The 22,588-nt window shown below is 37.3% G+C and overlaps 1 protein-coding gene across 5 annotated transcripts in view; it reads left to right on the top strand.

Moving 5' to 3' along the window:
• The window catches only part of CDH18 (cadherin 18), a 590,306-nt gene that overhangs the window by 466,636 nt on the left and 101,082 nt on the right, over window positions 1–22,588 (top strand). For all 5 annotated transcript variants that reach the window (XM_061393836.1, XM_061393835.1, XM_061393834.1 and 2 more), the window contains exons 6-7: window positions 980–1,167; window positions 19,894–20,147. In XM_061393836.1, the coding sequence (XP_061249820.1) occupies window positions 980–1,167; window positions 19,894–20,147 (442 nt within the window). The remainder of the gene's footprint in view (window positions 1–979; window positions 1,168–19,893; window positions 20,148–22,588) is intronic.

Genomic DNA, 22,588 nt, shown 5'->3' on the forward strand with positions numbered 1-22,588 from the left:
GTATAGTGTAAACAAATTTATAGAACTGGGAAAAATCTTTGTTGCATAACAAGCAGACACGTACAAATACACATATAAAAGTCAGTTTTCAGTATCTTCATGTAGGTGCTGGAAAAGACTCTTGAGAGCCTGTTGGACATCAAAGAGATCAAACCAGTCAATCTAAATGAAATCAACCCTGAATATTCATTGGAAGGACTGATGCTGAAGCTGAGGACCAATACTTTGGCCATGTGATGCAATGAGCCAACACATTGGATTAGACCCTGATGTTTGGAAAGATTGAAATCAGGAGGAGAACGATTGACAGAGAATGAGATGGTTGGAAGGCATCACCAATTCAATGGACATGAACTTGAGCAATCTCTGGGAGATACTGAAGGACAGGGAAGCCTGGCACGCTGTAGTCCATGGAGTTGTAAAGAGTTGAACATGACTTAATGACTGAACAACAACAACATATAGCACTTTAAAACATGCAATTTTACCAGAAGAAAATTAGAATACTCCACACACTTACAGATGCACTAACCAAAAAAATGAAGTATCATACCAAAACTAAAAAAAGTATTAACTCAGAAGTTATTTTTATAGATGTTTAACATTCACCTATCTATATGGCCTAATTGTATTTATGTATAGTATTACATCTCATTAATGTAACCTTGGTTGAAATTTTTATAAAATTACATTTTAATTAAAGGTTTCTGTTATTTATAGTTATTTGAAGCTTTATATAATAAATCAATCAATCACTGTAATAGATGTTTCTAACTTCTCAATAAAACAATTAGTGACAACATGTATATTATGCTTAATATCTATCATAAGTGCCTATAGGGAAATGTGAACATTGTTGAAATAGATGTAAACATTAATAGATGTGTGGCCTAAATATTTCAGTGTCTTTTTATGAAATGATTATTGTTTTATGACCATTATTATATCAAATAATTTTAATATAAAATATTTTTTTCAGAGCACTATCAGCTGTATGTTCCTGAGTCAGCTCAAGTTGGTTCAGCTGTTGGGAAAATCAAGGCAAATGATGCAGACACTGGCTCAAATGCGGACATGACATACTCCATCATTAATGGTGACGGTGTTGGCATATTCTCCATCTCTACTGACAAAGAAACAAGAGAAGGGATCCTTTCCTTAAAAAAGGTGAAAAAAAAGTACTGTTAGTAAGCTAGGCAATTCACTCATTTTCCTATTAAAGCAAATTTGGCAAGATATTAATAATGTATATTTTCAAGTCATTAAAATGACAAAGTATTTCCTCTTTAATATGTAATTACATTTGAATTATGATTATGTCTAACTGTTTAAATCATTTCTTGTGTTAGTTGCTGAGTTGTATCCAACTCCATGACCCCATGGACTATAGCCCACCAGGGCTTCTCCATCCATGGGATTCTCCAGTCCAGAATACTGGAGTGGGTTGCCATTTCCTCCTCCAGAGTATCTTCCTGCAGGCAGATTCTTTACTATCTGAGCCACCAGGGAAGCCCTAAGTGTTTTAGTATGGTGGGAAGATCAGATGTAGAAAACACTATGAATGTATTCCCTTATTTTTATTTTCAGATAGCATAGTTATCATGAATTCCAGTTCTATTAATATCATTATTTTATGTTATGCTAATCAAAGTAGCATTATAAGACTTTCCTGCTTGATGATCATGGACCTTTTAGTGAAGCCATTTACTTCTCATTACCCTCATTCTGTTTTATTCCTAAGAATTTGTCACCAGACTAAACCTATTGCCTTTTGCTTTTAAGAGAACACTATGCTCTTGCCTTTGTAAGAATGAAGTAGAACACAGGCAATTATCAAAGGAGAATTTAAACGTAACTTCCAAAGAAGTATGCCTCAGTATTTAAATGTTTAACAATTTCAGCTTGAAAATCTTGTAACATGCAAGTCCCTAGACCTTACCTTCATTATATTTTGATTCAGAAAGGCTGGAGTGGGAGTGGGGAATTAGTCTTTTTAACAAGTACTCTGGATGATTCTACTGTATGGTATGTTGAGAACAAAGGCTGAAAAATTATATTCTGATGGCTCAAACGGTAAAGAATCTGCCTGCAGTGTGGGAGACCTGGGTTCTATCCTGAATTGGGAAGATCCCCTGGAAGAGGGCATGGCAACCCATTCCAGTATTCTTGCCTAGAGAATCCCCATGAACAAAGGAGCCTGACAGGTCAAAGTCCATGGGGTCTCAAAGAGTCAGACACAGCTGAACAGCTAAGCACACACACTGTAATAGTGAACTGAATCAATCAATATGTCAGTCTATCAATCATCTATTTATCTATTTGAATCTAGTTGTCATTTATTGTATTATCTAGATATCTGTCTAGATATCTGTCTGGTTTTGTATATATATTTATATTTGTACTATGTAAAATCTCATTTATTCTTCTAATGATCATAATTTTATATTGATTTAAAATTGAAGATTAATATGTTTTTTGTATGTCACAAAAGGGGCCTGAGAAGCAGAGTTTAAAGTGTGCAAATACTTACAAAATAGTCATCACTGGTCTATATATGATATTGATTCTTCACCTAAATATCTTCTCATTTTAATCTTTCTGAAATTGCCAAACGGGGATAAAAAAAAGTGTTGATAAAAAGAGTTAATTTCCACATCTTTATTTTAACAAATATTGAGTTTTAAGTGTCTCTTATGTGCCAGTAATTGTGTTCTACATGAGCCATAAAACCCTGAGCCAAGGAAAAGTCATTCTCAGCCTGCTTAGAGCTTCCCACCTATGGAAGTGGAGAGACACCAATCAAGTATCACATGCATTCTTAGATGGATAATAAAAGAGATCTATGACAGAGTTAAACAGTGCTATTGGGAAGGCAAAATTTAGGGTGTTTAATCCTGTCTGATTAGTTAGCAGCAGTTGAACAGAGAATTAAAACCTACTTCAGTTCAGTTCAGTTCAGTCGCTCAGTCATGTCTGACTCGTTGCGACCCCATGAATTGCAGCATGCCAGGCCTCCATGTCCATCATGAACTCCCGTTCACCCAAACTCATGTCCATCAAGTTGGTGATGCCATCCAGCCATCTCATCCTCTGTCGTTCCCTTCTCCTTCTGCCCCCAATCCCTCCCAGCATCAGAGTCTTTTCCAATGAGTCAAATCTTCGCATGAGGTGGCCAAAGTATTGGAGTTTCAGCTTTAGCAGCATTCCTTCCAAAGAAATCCCAGGGCTGATCTCCTTCAGAATGCACTGGTTGGATCTCCTTGCAGTCCAAGGGACTCTCAAGAGTCTTCTCCAACACCACAGTTCAAAAGCATCAATTCTTCTGCACTCAGCTTTCTTCACAGTCCAACTCACACATCCATACATGAACACAGGGAAAACCATAGCCTTGACTAGACAGACCTTTGTTGGCAAAGTAATGTCTCTGCTTTTGAATATGCTATCTAGGTTGATCATAACTTTCCTTCCAAGGAGTAAGCGTCTTTTAATTTCATGGCTGCAATCATCATCTGCAGTGATTTTGGAGCCCCAAAAATAAAGCCTGACACTGTTTCCACTGTTTCTCCATCTATTTCCCATGAAGTGATGGGACCAGATGCCATGATCTTTGTTTTCTGAATGTTGAGCTTTAAGCCAACTTTTTCACTCTCCACTTTCACTTTCATCAAGAGGCTTTTTAGTTCCTCTTCACTTTCTGCCATAAGGGTGGTGTCGTCTGCGTATCTGAGGTTATTGATCTTTCTCCTGGCAATCTTGATTCCAGCTTGTGCTTCTTCCAGCCCAGCATTTCTGGAATGGAATGCTGCATAGAACTTATATAAGCAGGGTGACAATATATAGCCTTGATGTACTCCTTTTCCTATTTTTAACCAGTCTGTTGTTCCATGTCCAGTTCTAACTATTGCTTCCTGACCTGCATACAGATTTCTCAAGAGGCAGGTCAGGTGGTCTGGTATTCCCATCTCTTTCAGAATTTTCCACAGTTTATTGTGATCCACACAGTCAAAGGCTTTGGCATAGTCAATAAAGCAGAAATAGATGTTTTTCTGGAACTCTCTTGCTTTTTCGATGATCCAGCAGATGTTGGCATTTTGAGGTAATTAGATGAGAGAATTAAAGGAAGAGGAAAGAAAACACAGTGAGAAGCTGAGTGGGGTTGAATGTAGCACAGTGAAAGCCTAAATAACATCCTTGATTCTGGAGCAGAGAGAATGAAGAAGCTAGTGCATAGGAAAACACATAGAATATTGTTATATTTTACCCAATGGAAAGCCACTGGAGCTATCTAAGCAGGAAGTGACAAGGTCTCATTTGATGTCTCTATTTCTAATGAAATTTTAATATAAGCTACAAGAGAACAAGATTATTTTTTTAATTTGTTGCTGCATTCCCAATGTCTAGCGTGTTTTCTGACACTGAATAGGCATTCAATAAGCACTAGCATAATGAATGGATATATTGAATTGGCCAAAAAATTTTGTTTGGGGCTTTCTATAAAATGTTAAGAAAATCTCAAATGGACTTTTTGGCCAACACAATACTATACACTGAAAAATGAAACAAGGAATGTCTGCTTTTCATTCGTTGGATGGCTTCTTCTCTCAAGTAAATACAGGTAAGTGGATGAATAATTCTTTCTGAAAGATGAATCCTAAACCCTAGGGAACACTAGCTTTTAAGAAACAAGCAGAAGGCAGGAAAGAGAGTCTTTGAAGAAAATATCAAAATAAAAAGAATTTTTTCAGTGAAAATTCCCAAAGGAGGCTGAATAGGAGGAATATAGTCATTAAAAATACGAAGGATTCTAATCTATGAAACCATTTAGGATTATAAAAGTTAATTCAGCTCAACATCAGCATCTCATTTTCATCACAACAGATAGTAACATCACATTTGTTGAGTGTTTCCTCTGTGTCAGGAAGGGTTTTAAGAGCTTATTCCCAAATCTTTATTGAGCTGGTACACCCATTATGGAGCTTCCCTGGTGGTTGAGTGGTAAAGAGTCTACCTGTCAATGCAGGAGTCGCAGGAGACTCAGGTATGATCTTCAGGTTCGGAAGATCCCCTGTAGTAGAAAATAGCAACCCACTCCAGTATTCTTGTCTGGAAAATTCCATGGACAGAGGAGCCTGGTGGGCTATAGTCCATAGGCTGTAAAGATTCAGAGTTGGACACAACTGAGCGACTGAGCACACAGGCACACCTTTACTATTCCTTTAAACCTAACTAGAATGTTGTGTGGGCTTTCCTGGTGGCTCAGTGGTAAAGAATCCACCTGCCAAAGCAGGAGATGTGGTTCGATGCCTGGGTCAGGAAGATTCCCTGTTGAAGGAAATGGCAACCCACTCCAGTTTTCTTGCTTGGAAAATCAGATGAACAGAGGAGCCTGGCAGGCTGCTATCCATGGGGTTGCAAAAACGTCAGACATGACTTACCGAATAAAACAACAGAAATTGATGATGGAAAATTTGGCTCAGGAGTTTGTCCGTTTAGAATATCAAAAGTTACTTGTATTACCTAGTTGAAAGGAAACATGAAGGAAACATCTGCTACAATGAAGAGAAGAACAAATTTATTGTAGTGTAGAGACTATATATGGGAGGCAAAGAAATGGGAGAAAAAAGTTTAAACACACCATCCTCTTTAAGAAGCTTTGTAGTAAGGCCAGGGAGGCAAATAAATGAGAACATCATAAAATGAAGATTTTAATTGTAAGTTGGGAGATGGAAAGTATGTTTATAGCAGATGGATAAAAAGTCAAGAGACAAGAAACTGAGGATACTAAAGAGAGGGTAATTGAATTAGAAAGATCCTCTGAGGTAGAGATGACCCTGTTTGATATATTGATTGCAGATGAAAAGAAAGAATTTATGATAATATGCCTCCTTCTTTGACAGAATCAAATAGGAGGGAGAATTTAATGTTTGCAGATAAGTTTGTAGTGATCTAGCTGGAATATATGCGGGGGAATGGGAAACAGAGGATCCTTGTCAATTGAGAACTACTGTCTATATAAACTAGGAAGCTTTATTATCTTTACAAAACGTGAGGGAAGTGGTGGATGGTGTGAATACACACATAATATAAAATACAAGTATATATTGTGTGAGTAAGAACAATGGGGATCTTACCACCCTTCATGGCCTCAATTAATTTTAAGTTCCTTGTGAAAAATGAAGCCAAAATCATGTGTGTGCATGAGTGTGCACCTATATGTAATTAACACTCTCTGTTTGATACTGCATACACACATGCACATACACAATAGGTATTTTCAAGGTAAGTGTTGTAATTGTGTTAAGTGATAATGTTAATACTAAATATAACCTTGATATTTAATGAGTCCAAATTATCTTTCACTTTTTTTCCTGAATTTATTTTTTTAATATAGTCTATGCTGCTAAAAAGTCGCTTCAGTCATGTCTGACGCTGTGCAACCCCAGAGATGGCAGCCCATCAGGCTCCCCCGTCCCTGGGATTCTTCAGGCAAGAACTCTGGAGTGGGTTGCCATTTCCTTCTCCAATGCAGGAAAGTGAAAAGTGAAAGTGAAGTCGCTCAGTTGTGTCCGACTCTTAGCGACCCCATGGACTGCAGCCCACCAGGCTCCTCCGTCCATGGGATTTTCTAGGCAAGAGTACTGGAGTGGGGTGCCATCGCCTTCTCTGGTACTTCCTCTAAAATCCAATGTGTGCATTTATTTAATTTCTTAATCCTTCAGATTAGGATTATCCATTTTAGAGTTATCCCATATCTCAATGGAATATCTCTAAAATGGATAATATATATATAATGTTACAAACTACTGCAATTTGAAAATTAAGCCATGTAACTCTGGATTTTAACCTTCAAGAGGCACTCATACAGATGGCAGGAAATAGATAAAACAGTCCTTTCGAACTTGTTCCTTATTTAATCTCAAAGGCAGCTCACTTGAGCCAGCAAGGCAGAACAGCTAATCTTCCCAAAGATCAAAATCAGCCCTGCTCTATAAAACAGAACTCTGGAGTGGGTTGCCATTTCCTTCTCCAATGTGTGAAAGTGAAAAGTGAAAGTGAAGTCGCTCAGTCGTGTCCAACCCTCAGTGACCCCATGGACTGCAGCCTTCCAGGCTCCTCCCTGCATAGGATTTTCCAGGCAAGAGTACTGGAGTGGGGTGCTATCGCCTTCTTCAAGTACACTTAATTGCAAAAGCAATGCCTATTATTTTAAGCCTAAAATTTTAACTTGGTTTTTTAGTCAGTGAAGGATGGTGGAAAATACCATTTTTACTGTTTGATGAAAAATAAATTTTGGTCTTGCCATGTAAGAGATGTATGACATTATCACAAATCTCTAATCTTCAGTTTTCTTAATTTTAATGTTCTACAAAGTGATTGTTACGAGAGATAAATGAAGTAAAATAGTGCTCTAAGTTGTGCCTGGCTAATAAGCACAGTGATACTTCAATACCTGCATTTCTTCTTTTCTTTCTTTCTTCATCTATTTGCACTGAGTGTTAACTACACTTTCCAGAAAACTCCATGAGCTTATCTTACTGCCTTCCTTTATTTCACGTTATCTAAATTACCTATAATCACATAAAGAATAGCACATCCTATGTATACTTTTGTGAATGATACCAATATTTTCTCATTGAAGCATAGCTGATTTACAATGTCAGATTATTTTCAGGTGTACAGCACAGTGATTTCTATAGACAGTTAGATAGATAGATCGATCAATCTATCTATCTGTCTATCTTCTGTGGATTTTTCCCTCAGAGGATATTACAAAATATTGCGTATAGCTGCCTGTGCTATAAAGTAGGTTCTTGTTGGTTACCTAGTTATACATAGTAGTGTGTATATATTAATGCCATCTTCCTAATTTATCCCTCCTCCTCCCTCCTCCCCTTTGGTATCGCATGCATAGACACCCTGGTGCCTCAGATGGCAGAGTCTTCCTGCAATGTGGGAGACTTGGGTTGGATCTCTGGGTTGGGAAGATCTCCTGGAGGAGGAAATGGCAACCCACTCCAGTTTTCCTGCCTGGGAAATCCTATGGATAGAGGAACCTGGCAGGTTACAGTCCATGGGTAGCAGAGCTGGACACGACTGAGCCACTAAGCACAGCACAACATGAACTGTCATTCACGGCTTTTGGCAATCTACTTCCCCTTTAATTTTATACTATATATCATTTATACCATTTTATTTAATAAAGAATCAGAGGTGGATAGTGAGAGTAACATAAAAAGTTAAAAAAGTATTTAAGTTTAAATTAACCCTGAGAAAAAATAGGAAGTGTTTCCAACTAAAACCATACTGCTGCTGCTGCTAAGTCGCTTCAGTCGTGTCCAACTCTGTGCAACCCCATAGACGGCAGCCCACCAGCCTCCCCCACCCCTGGGATTCTCCAGGCAAGAACACTGGAGTGGGTTGCCATTTCCTTATCCATACTACACCCATTCAAAATAATCACATTTTTAAATTGTTAGTGGATTGTATTTACTGAATTTTTCTGTATCATTTCTTCGTCTTGCATTGAGTGACAGAATAATAATCAGGATGTTCTTTGCCATCAGATTGTGAAGTTATGAGCCTGTGAGCCACGAAGTGCAATAGAAATATGGTATACCAACTTATTACAAACGCATACACTTCATACATAATAAGAAATTGGTTTCTAATACTAATGAACTATTGAAATAAAACATTGCTTAGAGATTGTATTTAAAAATCAAGCTATTATTTTTATTCTTATAAGATTTAAGTATCTTGGAAGTGGTCCTCATGTTCAGCCAGAAACTGAAGAGACGAAAGTTCAATTCAGTGAAATCTACCACTGTATTTAAAATAGCTTTGACAGAGGACTGCTTTGTGGCAACTTTAGTTCTGATTCTTCATCCATAGGCATGGCTATGGAGTGATAGATTCATTGAAACTACTTTGACATTAATTAACACTTTTTTAAAATTTAAATGTATTTTAATTGGAGGCCAATTACAATATTGTATTGGTTTTGCCATACATCAACATGAATCCGCCACAGGTGTGCACGTGTTCCCCATCCTGAACCCCCCTCCCACATCCCTCCCCGTACCATCCCTCTGGGTCATCCCAGTGCACCAGCCCCAAGCATCCTGTATCCTGCATCGACCTGGACTGGTGATTCGTTTCATATATGATATTATACATGTTTCAATGCCATTCTTCCAAATCATCACACCCTCTCCCCCCACTATTCCAGTAATATTATTTGGGCTTCCCCAGGAGAAGGCAATGGCACCCTACTCCAGTACTCTTGCCTGGAAAATCCCATGGATGGAGGAGCCTGGTGGGCTGCACTCCATGGGGTCGCTAGGAGTCAGACACGACTGAGCGACTTCACTTTCACTTTTCACTTTCAAGCATTGGAGAAGGAAATGGCAACCCACTCCAGTATTCTTGCCTGGAGAATCCCAGGGATGGGGGAGCCTGTTGGGCTGCTGTCTATGGGGTTGCACAGAGTCAGACACGACTGAAGCGACTTAGCAACAGCAGCAGCAGAAGTGGCTCAGTGGTAAAGAATCTGCCTGCAATACAGGAGATTCAGGTTCCATACCTTGGTCTGGGAAGATCCTGTAGAGTAGGGTTCAGCAACCCACTCCAGTATTCTTGCCTGGGAAATCCTAAGGAGCCTGGGGGCTACAGTCCATGAGGTCACAAACAGTCAGACACAACTGAAAAGACTGAGCACTCAGCATTGTAATACTATTTAGTATACTAGTTGGAAATTAATGATTTGTTGAAACAGCCTGATAAGTTGAGCTATCCACAACAGTTCAGTCGCTCAATCATGTCCAACTCTTTTCGATCCCATGAATCGCAGCACACCAGGCCTCCCTGTCCATCACCAACTCCCGGAGTTCACCCAAACTCATGTCCGTCGAGTAGGTGATGCCATCCAGCCATCTCATCTTCTATTGTCCCCTTCTCCTCCTGCCCCCAATCTCTCCCAGCATCAGAGTCTTTTCCAATGAGTCAAGTCTTCACGTGAGGTGGCCAAAGTACTGGAGTTTCAGCTTTAGCATCATTCCTTCCAAAGAACACCCAGGGCTGATCTCCTCTAGAATGGACTGGTTGCATCTCCTTGCAGTCCACTGGACTCTCAAGAGTCTTCTCCAACACCACAGCTCAAAAGCATCAATTCTTTGGTGCTCAGCCTTCTTCATAGTCCAACTCTCGCATCCATATGTGACTACTGGAAAAACCATAGCCTTGACTAGACGGACCTTTGTTGGTAAAGTAATGTCTCTGCTTTTCAATATGCTATCTAGGTTGGTCATAACTTTTCTTCCAAGGAGTAAACGTCTTTTAATTTCATGGCTGAAGTCACCATCTGCAGTGATTTTCGAGCCCGAAAAAATAGTTTGACACTGTTTCCACTGTTTCCCCATCTATTTCCCATGAAGTGATGGGACAAGATGCACAACTTAAAAAAAACTCAAAGTAGAGCTACCATAAGACCCTGCAATCCCACTTCTAGGCATATATGTGGAGGAAAACATGATCTGAAAAGATACATGCACCCCAATTTTCATTGCAGCACTGTTTATAATAGTCAAGACATAGAAACAACCTAAATATCCACTGATAGAGGAATGGATAAAGAAGTTATAGTACATATATACAATGGAATATTACTCAGCCATTGAAAAGAATGAAATGATGTAATTTACAGAAACATGGATGGACCTAGAGAGTTTCATTCTGAGTGAAGTAACTCAGACAGGGAAGGAGAAATATTGTATGACATACCTTATATGTGGAATCTAAAATGAAATGGCACAAATCAACCTACAAAACAGAGAGAGACTCATAGAGTTAGAGAACAAACATGGTTTCCAAGAGGGAAGGGATAATTAGGGAGTTTGGCAAGGTTATGTACAATACACACTGCTATATTTAAAATGGATAACCAACAAGTTCCTACTGTATAACACAAGGAACTCCACTCAATGTTATGTGGCAACCTGGGTAGGAAGGGGATTGCAAGAGAATGGATACATGTATAACTGAATTGTTTTGCTGTTCACCTGAAACCATCACAAAATTGACTATACCCCAATACAAAAGTAAAATTTCAAAATAACCAAATAACAGAATATGCTTTTTTTCATAAAATTCCAGGACTTGGCCATATTTTGCACAATTGTAGTTCCATTTTTTATTTAAATATTGGTATCAATATCATTATTACCATCCCATTTCAGTGATGAAACACATGGATCATGATGCAATATAATAACTGGATCAAGGAGAGGTCCTATGAGTCACTTTTATTATGTAGGAAAACAGAATTTTAGGATCTTCTTAGAGTCCATGAAGAAGTGAGTATTAGAACAACTTGGCTAAATGCTGTTTTTGGTATGTATCTATTTATGATGGTTGCATAGTTCCAGAGGAGGAATATATTAGTGTGATTTAATGAATAGTAGAAGTGATTAATGAGAAACAATTAAAATGTTCCAAATATGTAGAGCTGGCTAGAAAATGATTGATGGGGAAGATGATAACTTATCTAGAGGAATATGAAATGTGTTCTTATTAAAGAGGGAAAAGTTTGATTTTATAAGTAAGAAAGAGCAATGATATGTGAAAGTAATTACTAGGAGTAATATGATAAAATTAAGAAATGAAAACTTAAGATGAAAATTGGAACCAATCAGCGACAGTGAACTGCATTAGAACATTGAAAAGTAACTGAATAAAAGTAAGCAAAGCCCCACTGCCTGGGGAAGTTAGAATTACACCATAATAAACAGCTCTAACTGTCACAGAGGTTGCAGAAGATTTTGCAAGAAAAGAATTTCAAGTGTTTCAATTTTTTAGCTTTGTGAGTCTGAATTAAGGAATTATAAAAGTACTAAGAGTTTTGGTAGCCAGAATTAATGAAGTTAATAGTTCATGTTCAATGGAAGAGGCAAGAATGTATCCTTTAATAGTGAGGGAATTTTATTTCACTAAAAATCTGGCAGAAAGTGAAGAAGAAGAGCTAAAGAGCCTCTTGATGAAAGTGAAAGAGGAGAGTGGAAAAGTTGGCTTAAAGCTCAACATTCAGAAAATTAAGATCATGGCATATTTTCCAATCACTCCATGGCAAAAAGATGGGGAAAAAGTGGAAACAGTGACAGACTTTATTTTTTGGGGCTCCAAAATCACTGCAGATGGTGACTGCAGCCATGAAATTAAAAGACACTTGCTCCTTGGAAGGAAAGCTTGACCAACCTAGACAGCATATTCAAAAGCAGAGACATTACTTTGTCAACAAAGGTCCATCTAGTCAAAGCTATGGTCTCTTCAGTGGTCATGTATGGATGTTAGAGTTGGACTATAAAGAAAGCTGAGTGCCGAAGAATTGATGCTTTTGTTCTGTGGTGTTGGAGAAGATTCTTGAGAGTCCCTTGGACTGCAGGGAGATCCAACCAGTCCATTCCAAAGGAAATCAGTCCTGAATATTTATTGGAAGGACTGTTGCTGAAGCTGAAACTGAAACTCCAATACTTTGACCACCTGATGCAAAGAAACTCATTTGAAAAGACCCTGTTGCTTGGAAAGACTGAAAGCAGGAGGAGAAGCAGACAACAGAGAATGAGATGGTTGGATGGCATCACCAACTCAACAGACATGAGTTTGAGTAAACTCCAGAAGTTGGTGATGGACAGGGAGGCCTGGCGTGCTGCAGTCTATGGGGTCACAAAGAATCGGACACAACTGACTGACTGAACTGAACTGAAAAATTTGTTCCTTGTTAGCTATCAAGTTGGAATGTTATATTACACTCTTTATATGCTAATTAGATTTCAGGCAAACTATCACAGTGCTTAAGAACAAAGCATATAGAGTTCCCACTACCTGAGTTCAAATCCTAAGTATATCACTTATAGGCTGTTGCCCTGAATAAGTTTCTTGACTTTTATGTACTTGTTTTCTTCATTTGTAAATGGAAACAATTGTAACTCACAAGAGTTGTGATCATTAAATGAGTTAATATATGTTAATTGTTTACATATGTTCACACATAGGAATTAACTTCGTATTTTAAAAATAACATAGAGTTCTTCATCCTTCAAGTGTAAACTATAAAATAGCACTTTTCCATACTCTAAACAAAGCTATACTGAAGTAGAGGGAGGCTATTAATCACCCACCATGTATCAAGAATTATGCCAGATAATTAAAATGCAAAGATGAATTAGATAATATTCTCTCTCTTAGAGGAAACTGAGTAGCTATGATACATTGTTATAATACAAGATGTCAAATGTTAATGGTATAGGTTTATTTAAGTTGTTATAAGCACTCAGATAAAAGAGGGCCAATTCTTCAAAGGTGGAGAACAGTAGGGAAATATTTTCATGCGAGATTTGTGTTAAGCATGCGTGAATACTTCCCATATACTCAGGAAAGTAAACGTGAGTCCCAGTCTCTATACCCAATTGAAGTGCCCTTCATATATGGAGATCACAGACAATTTTGAGCATTAAAAATGAGGAAATATTATGAATACGTAACATGATCTGACCACAATAGTTGTTGCATGAGTCACTTGAAGTTTTCTGTGTTTCCTCTGAAATACAACTTTATGACCCAATAGCTATAAAGCTAAGAGTTTGTAACACCAAACTTGGAATGCAAACTGGATTCCCAACTGTGCTGGGGTGTCTTCTTTCCCAGGTGTGCCAGGGCAGTCACAAAAACTGGAAAACAATTTGTGAGGGACAATTTATAGGGCCTATAAACCGGAGCACTGCCAAATTTCAGACTCCCATGTTCCCAGAACTGCAAGAGAATACATTTTTGCTGTTTTAAACCCCTCAGTGATTACTGTTATGGCAGCCCCCAGCAACTAATGCAATGGCAGTTATACAAAAACTAGTAAATAATAGAAATGTTAAGCAACCTCTTGTCACCTGTAGAACCATTCTAGTAAAACAAAGCACATCACAAGTTGAATTCTTCCAGAAATGGTTCAGTGTCAGAAAATCAATTATATTAGGATATCAAGGATATTATGGAGAAGGAAATGGCAGCCCACTCCAGTATTCTTGCCTAGAGAACTCTATGGACAGAGGAGCCTGGTGGGCTGCTGTCCATGGGGTCGCACAGAGTCAGACACGACTGAAGCGACTTAGCATCCATGCATGCATTGGAGAAGGAAATAGCAACCCACTCCAGTATCTTGCCTGGAGAATCCCAGGGACAGAGGAGCCTGGTGGGCTGCCGTCTATGGGGTTGCACAGAGTCGGACATGACGGAAGTGACTTAGCAGCAGCAGCAGTAAAAATATTAATAAATATCAAGTATATATATATATATATATATATATATATTTATAAATACGCCAGTATATATCCTTGTTATAGTCCCTAGTAATTATATATTGCTAGTATATTTGATTACTAATTATGATTATCATGATTGCATCATATTTAGCATAGCTAGATAAAATACTAAAATTTAAAAAATTAAAGTTAGCTAGTTAATTTCTCATTTCATAAATGACAGTTTCCTGTCATAAGTATATCCTATTTGGTAATTGACACATATGATATTAAAATTATTTTAATTTACTAAATTTGTCAATAATAGTCATCAGTTGAATTCAATTCAGTCGCTCAGTCTGACTCTTTGCAACTCCATGGACTGCAGCCTACCAGCTTTCCCTGTCCTTCACCAACTCCCAGAGCTTGCTCAAACTCATGTCCATTGAGTCGGTGATGCCATCCAATCATCTCATCCTCTGTTGTCCCCTTCTCCTTCTGCCTTCAATCTTTCCCAGCATCAGGGTCTTTTCCAATGAGTCAGTTCTTCGCATCAGGTGGCCAAAGTATTGAAACTTTAGCTTCAGCATCAGTCCTTCCAATGAATACATTTGTTAACTGTGAGCATCAGTGATGACGTAGTTTTGGTTCCTGACTCTAAGAATTTGTACTGCAACTGAGACCAATCCAGGGAATTAAGGCCAAGGCAAAAAAAAAAAAAACAAAAAAAACCCGAAAACAGGGTTTGATAGAGTTCCTGGAATATTTCTCTTTAAACATTATGTTAGTAATCTCCAGAACACCTTTTCCTTAGACTCACCTGCTTCTCATCTTAAACACTGAACTGGTAATCCAGACTTACAGTTTTGAAAAGAAAGAAAGGAAAAAGAAACTTGGCATGGGTCTGATGTTTTGTCAAATGGGATAAACTGTATGTAAATTATAGACACCCCCCCCAACCCCTTAAACCAAATATCTTGGTGAGGCAAAATCTAGGAGTAGATAATGGTGAACTTTATCAAAGACTGGAGGCTCATCTTTCCAAGAGTTGTCAAGTCGCTCAAAAGGGTTGATTGTTTTAATCTGTCCAATTCAAACGTCAGAATCCTGCCCCCCACAACTGCAGGCATGGGCAGTTGAAATTTTTACATTGTATAGCTGGAAAAGGTTATTTATCATGCTCATAAACAATCTTTCATTCTATAATTGCCCTAATCAATTTCCTACTATGCCTCACACATATGAACTTGTTCTGTATCCTTTTTTTTTTTTTGGTTGCTGTTTTGTTTTAAGATAGGAAAAGTGTGTGTTTTGTATACTCTCAGTTAAACATGTCTCTTTTTTTTGCTTTCTTTGGTATTTTTATAAACTGAGTATGTTTTAAATTTTTTTTCCTTCATCTTTTAATCAAAACTAGGTATTAGATGAATAGATTTCACTGTTCTTGGTCTATTGTTTTTGATAAACTACTTTCACATAATAAAAATAAAAATCTTGTGATATGAAAATTGATACCCTTAGACAGAGTTCTAACTAATTTCCTGGGAACAAAAGATTATTAGGAAATTACTGAGTGATCTACTTACAGTGTGTGAATAATATGCACTTGGACGGCATTACCAGGATTTACAGTAAATGGAAAAAAATTATAATCCTAATTCTTTCTCTATATACTGTTGTATATTCTTTGTTTTAATATAAAACCAAGTATTAACATACTTTATTTTGTATACATAATCCTGCAAAAAGAAATCCTCCAAAAGCATGATTTATTTCCAGTTTCTCTAATTTGCAATTTAGCACTGCAGTGTTTTGTTTATAAATGAGGTTACTAAAACTATTTCCATGTGTGCTATTAGTTTGTCTGCTTCTGAAATTTTGTCCTGATCCAAAATATCCTCTCTTTCCTTAGTGACTTGAGATGGGTTCTATCCATCCATCTGCCAGACCTGAAAAACAAGTCCTTTAAAATGATTATCTCTTTCTTGGGATACTTAAATATATATGAGTTAGTCATAAACATGAAACCATGTGTTGACATAAAAACCTGTACCTTAGCAGTAGGTAGGCCAGTGTTGAGATAAATAACATCAAACTTGCCAGGGGATCTGCTAAAAATGGAAAGAGAGATGCCTGTTTTATTGGATCCACAGCTTGATAATAATATCTGATGAGATAGAGGTGGCTAAAATTATTTCCACAAGTTGCATTGAAAGTCTTTCTGACTCTCAGTGAACCTTAGTTATTATAAAGTCTACCAGATGCAGTGGGTTACATCTAAAAAATTACATTGATATTTAAAAAGTAGTAAACCTGCCAAGGGCGGCTTTCCATGAGCCAAATATCTAGATTCTGACAGTCCCTGCTCCTCTGTGCCAAGGGGACCATATCCATGCACCTAATTCTTGATAGGTAGCAATTGTGTACCATTTTGAGGAGAGGTCATTTAAATTTGGATGAAACTTATTGAATTACTCCAAAACAGATCCTTACTTACTACTCTTAAGGAGAAAGGAGTCAAGGAAAGAAAAGTGCAGTGAATATGTGGGTCCAACTAAAAGTCATGCAAGTCCCCAAACAAGATGGATATTAGATACACTGGCAATTCATTTCTAGCTTTAATTCTCTAAGAAGGAAATGACTCCCACTTGGTGGGTCATAAACTGCAGATCAATTAGCCTTTCTTTAAAATTGTTGTTCTGTCACTCAGTCCTGTCCGATTCTTTGCAACCCCATGGACTGCAGCTTGCCAGGCTTCCCTGTCCTTCACTTTCTTCTGGAGCTTGCTCAAACTCATGTCCATTGAGTCGATGATGCCACCCTGCCATCTAATTCTCTGTCATCCCCTTCTCCTCCTGCCTTCTGTCTTTCCCAGCATCAGGGTTTTTCCCAAGGAGCCAGCACTTTGCACCAAGTGGCCAATGTATTAGAGCTTCAGCATCAGTCCTTCCAGTGATACTTTGGTTTCTCTTCTTTAAAATATATAAATATAAAATGCATAATATTTTTCCATATATAAATGTATATGTATTGTATATTTGGTTCACAGTTAAGAATTTGAGTTTTTAACATTTTTAATATTTTATTTTGTCTTATAAACACTTGTAAAATAATGTAATGACAATGTCTTATCTATCTTCCTGAGAACTATTATTTGTTCTAGGTTGTTATTATTTTGTTTGGAAGTTCAGGCAGTTCAGTTCACTCACTCAGTCATGTCCAACTCTTTGTGACCCCATGGACTGCAGCACGTCAGGCTTCCCTGTCCATCACCAACTCCTGGAGTATACTCGAGTCCATGATGTCATCCAGCCATCTGATCCTCTCTTGTCCCCCTCTCCTCCTGCGTTAAATCTTTCCCAGCATCAGCATCTTTTCAAATGAGTCAGTTCTTCGCATCAGGTGGCCAAACTATTGGAGCTTCAGCATCAGTCCTTCCAATGAATATTCAGGACTGATTTCCTTTAGGATGGATTGGTTGGATCTCCTTGCAGTCCAAGGGACTTTCAAGAGTCTTTTCCAACACCACAGTTCAAAAGCATCCATTCTCTGGCACTCAGCCTTCTTTACGGTCCAACTCTCACCATACCTGACTACTAGTAGTCATCCATACGTGACTACTAGAAAAACCATAGCTTTGACTATCTGGACCTTTGTCAGCAAAGTAAAGTCTCTGCTTTTTAATATGCTTTGTAGTTTTGTCATAGCTTTTCTTCCAAGGATCCAGTGTCTTTTTAAATGGTTGTTTTCCTCCTATACAATCTCCAACCCTGGGTAGGTTAATTTTTAAAGGCAACTCAGAAACAGTAAGGGAAATAGTAATCAGTAGGACTGACTTTTGGTTTATAAAATCCCACTAAATGTGCTCTATAGCTTCTCCTTGGGCCTTAGGGTAAATGAAAATATCTGATGTCCACCCTAGGGAATGATCATTCTCTGATCCTGCCAGGAGAGAAGACTGCAAGATTGAAGCAGACTGCTGCAAAATCCATTGCAGAAATAGGGGTGGAAAAATATCTATAGTTTTTTCTTATAGATGTTAATCTATAGGTACTTCTGCAGGCTCAAAATATAATGTTGATTTATGCATTGCCTGCACTAATATCACCATGGAGACTTTCAGCATGATTAATCCTATAACTAAGCACATTTTGGATCACAGAACCTGTTATGTCCCTCATGTTTAACACTTTCAAATGTTTCAGTCATTACCTATAAAGGTACTTCCTCTTGGAAATACTACCTACTGACTCACACACTCTTGCTTCTAAGTCTGCATCCTTATTATTTTCATAACACTTGATGTTGATGTTTAGTTGCTAAGTCATGTCCTACTCTTTGCAACCCCATGAACTGTAGCCCATGAGGATCTGTGTCCATGGGTTTTTCCAGACAAGAATACTGGAGTAGGTTGCTGTTCATAATGCCTACAATGTCATATATCCCTAAGTGTCCAGTGCTATAAATGAATGTTTACTATTTTATATCCTATAATAGACCATATATTCTCTTGGACAAAACACCAAGATTGACCTAGTTCTTCATTATTGTATATGAAGTCAAATTCATGGCTCCTAATAAATATATTAATAGAAGATACATAAATATTATCTGGATTATTTTTTAAAGTAAGAAAAAATAACTAGAAAGATACAGAGAAACTATTAATGCCGATTCAAAGCTAAAAAGATAAACGGTATAAACAAGCAGAATACTACAATTGAAAAAACAAAGTGGATAAAAATATCATAATAAAGGAAATGAAAACCAAAATAAATATACAAAATGGTATTACAAGCAAAAAAAAGTAAATAATTACAATTAAAACTATAAAAGTGAACTTTAGAAGTGTGTATAAAACCTTTTGCTAAAATTTCAAGATAATGTTAATTGAAAGCTTAAAAATGTGTCAGATTTTAAAATAAGATATCAAGTTTAAGACCAGCAAGGTAAAAATAATATGATGATAGATAAAAATCAATGGTACAAGATAGATTAAGTACAAAACAAACAAACAAAAAAGTACCTTTTCAATTTAGCAGATTGGTAGAAAACATTTCCGCTTTGCTTCAGGAGCAAAGAATCCACCTGCGGTACAAAAGATTCGAGTTCCCTCACTGGGTTGGGGACATCCCCTGGAGGTGGAAATGGCAACACACTCCAGTATTCTTACTGGGACAATCCCATGGACAGAGGAGCCTGGTGGGTTCCAGCCCATGGGGTCACAAAGAGTTGGACACAATTGAGAGACTGAACATCCACACAGCAAATATTTTAAAAAGTTAATGATTTAAGTCGAAGAGGAGATAGAAAAAAGTTGCTTGAAGAGATTCCCCAAAAAGCAATATTAGCTTGACTGCGGAAAATACTCTTTTGTCCCTAATTATCATCATATTTATGGCTGTGAAAAATCACTGTTGTTTCAGACTTGAGTTTCCATGATTTCTGCTGTAGATATTACTGCTAAGACAAACTTTATAGTTTGTTTATGAGTGGATAGATCGACCTAAACATATCCATGTTTGTTTGTTTCAAAAATGGAAAAGGGAATATTTGTTTGAAAAGTGATGGGAGTCATAACATTGGAAATCTTATTTTTTCCCCACAGCCACTGAACTATGAGAAAAAGAAGTCATATACCCTCAACATAGAAGGAGCTAATACACACCTTGATTTTCGCTTTTCTCACTTGGGTCCTTTTAAAGATGCTACCATGCTGAAGATCATTGTTGGGGATGTAGATGAACCACCACTATTTTCCATGCCTTCCTATGTCATGGAAGTCTATGAAAATGCCAAGATCGGGACAGTTGTTGGCACAGTTTTGGCCCAAGATCCTGACAGTGCTAATAGCTTAGTAAGGTATGGTATACTTTCTCCTTTTAGATATATAAAGATTTTATTGTCTCTGATAATAATTTTAAATGGATGAGTAATATTTAAAATGTTTATTTTCCATGTTATTTTCCATTAATGCAATTCAATCATAGTATCATCTGTTTCATTAACTGAGTAAATAACAGAGGGGTTTCTGTCAAATTTAGCAGACATGTAGCTATCTTTATGAATATATTGGCGACCGCACAGATGATTGTTTTTTCATTTGATAATAGATGGGGGCATTATTGACTGAAACAATTTATAGAGAAATATTTCAGTACATATTAGATACTCTTTGGTACCTTGGTAATAGGGAATATAAATACAGTGAAAAAAAGGTGAGCGTTTGGAAATAGCATTCATCTCTGAGTCTGTCCTTGTTCTGTCATAATGTGGTAAACCTTTGGGAAATTATCTACCCTTATTTCTAAAAGAAGAACACTAATATATATCTCTCAGAGTTATTATGATTATTTATCAAGCAGTGTGCTCTAAGTTCCAAGACAAGTGGCCTGCACCTAATAGCCACTCAATAAATGCTGACTCGTCCAAGGCAGGTTCAGTTCAGTTCAGTTCATTTCAGTTCAGTCGCTCAGTCGTGCCCGACTCTCTGCAACCCCATGGACTGCAGCACACCAGGATTCCCTGCCCATCACCAACCTCTGGAACTTAAGGTGGGTTAGAGACTTACCTCTAATGACAGGAAGACCAATGTGAGAATTCTGGTGACCTGATTTACTAGCTGTGTAATCTTATACAGTCATTTAACCTCGCTAAATCTCAATATCAAGTAAATGAATAAGAAATAATAATGTTGCATGAATATGTTGACAGAAGTAAATTACATTGACAGAAAGTACTTAACACAGTAAGAGCCCACTAACATTACTGTGGCATGTCATGCATAGAGATAATTAAAGCTTTCCTTGCATAATCAGCAAGATTTGTATCTTAATTATGATAAAAATCAAAGAACTATGTAAATATATAAAAGTCTTTAGTTACCTTGTATATATACTCTTGGATAATTCTAAGGCCCTAGAAGGTCTGAAATCCTTAACAAATCGGTCTGCTTTTTCCCATCAAGGTTATATTCTCACTCTCTTTAGTTCTCATCCATTCTAACAAAAGCTAGTATGATAGTCTCCTCAGAATCTATGAAATCTATGTAAAGGGTTTCAATTTCCTGTTATATAAAAATGATTCTTTTTAAGTTTAAAAGAAATGACCAGAACACTCACACATGGAGAGAAACAATGTTCAGAGCACAAAGTTATGTATTTAATAATTCTGTTTCATCTGTGAATGTAGAAAAATCATCCTGTTAGTTGATAACCCTTCTGTCACACTGAGAACAAGAACTCAACATTGCTAGAAGCAGGATAGGCAAAGTATACAAAACAAAATGAAAGAACTCAGTTGTGAACATTAATCTTTAATTGTTACAAACAGAAGTTGATGTGCTTATTTGTTCAACCATAGGAAAACCCACTATGCTTCATCATTCCATAGAAGACCATATGCATTTCATAAGGAAAATGTGTCTTTAGAACTAACTACATTAAAAGCTAACATTATAAAGTGTAGAAGTGTTACTCACTTGCCTGACTCTTTACGACCCCATGGACTGTAGCGCACCAGGCTCCGCTGTCTATCAGATTCTCTAGGCAAAGCTACTGGAGTGGGTTCCCATTTCCTTCTCCAAGCATTATAAAGGATACTTAAAAATCAGTGGTCATTTACCTAAAGGAGCCAACACGTTTTGAGAATAAAAATATTTCATGCTGTGAGTTTAATGTGAAAATATTTGATAAAGATGGGTAAGACTTTCTTTTTAAAACTAAAGCTTGATATCAATGATACATTCTATATTTGTAGTTAAAAGCAGCAGGAGGTACATGGAATTTAAAATGATATCTAAAGTACCATATCATATGCAAATATTACAATATTCCTCATGATAAAGAAATTAAACACACACACACACACACACACACACACAGAGCAGCTTGAAGCCCAGTGGAGAGAGAGAATAAAGATCTAATACAAATGCAAGGAACAAGTGTGCCTGATATCTTCTAAAGGGAATGAGTTGAGGAAGACTGAATTGAGGTTCAAAACCCAGGCTAAGGATTAGACAGGTGAAGAATAGGGAAAATAACTGCAGTTTGCTGTGTACACAAGGAGCTTAGGCTGCCTGTGTGGGAATGGCAAATAATGAGGTTGTAAAAAGGAGCTCAAGAGAGATTGTACAAAGGCTTTGCACTAAGCTAATGTCTTGGAAATTCATCCTGACAGCAATGTCAGTGGGGGGAAAAGAGAAATCAGAGATGCATGAGTGAGTTTAATAAACAGAGTGATAGGAAAATGTACATTTCAAAATAAATAATGGATTTTTAAAATGTCAAAATGCTGTGAAGGGA

This window comes from Bos javanicus, chromosome 20 (assembly GCF_032452875.1).
Source record: "Bos javanicus breed banteng chromosome 20, ARS-OSU_banteng_1.0, whole genome shotgun sequence".
Taxonomy (NCBI): Eukaryota; Metazoa; Chordata; class Mammalia; order Artiodactyla; family Bovidae; genus Bos; species Bos javanicus.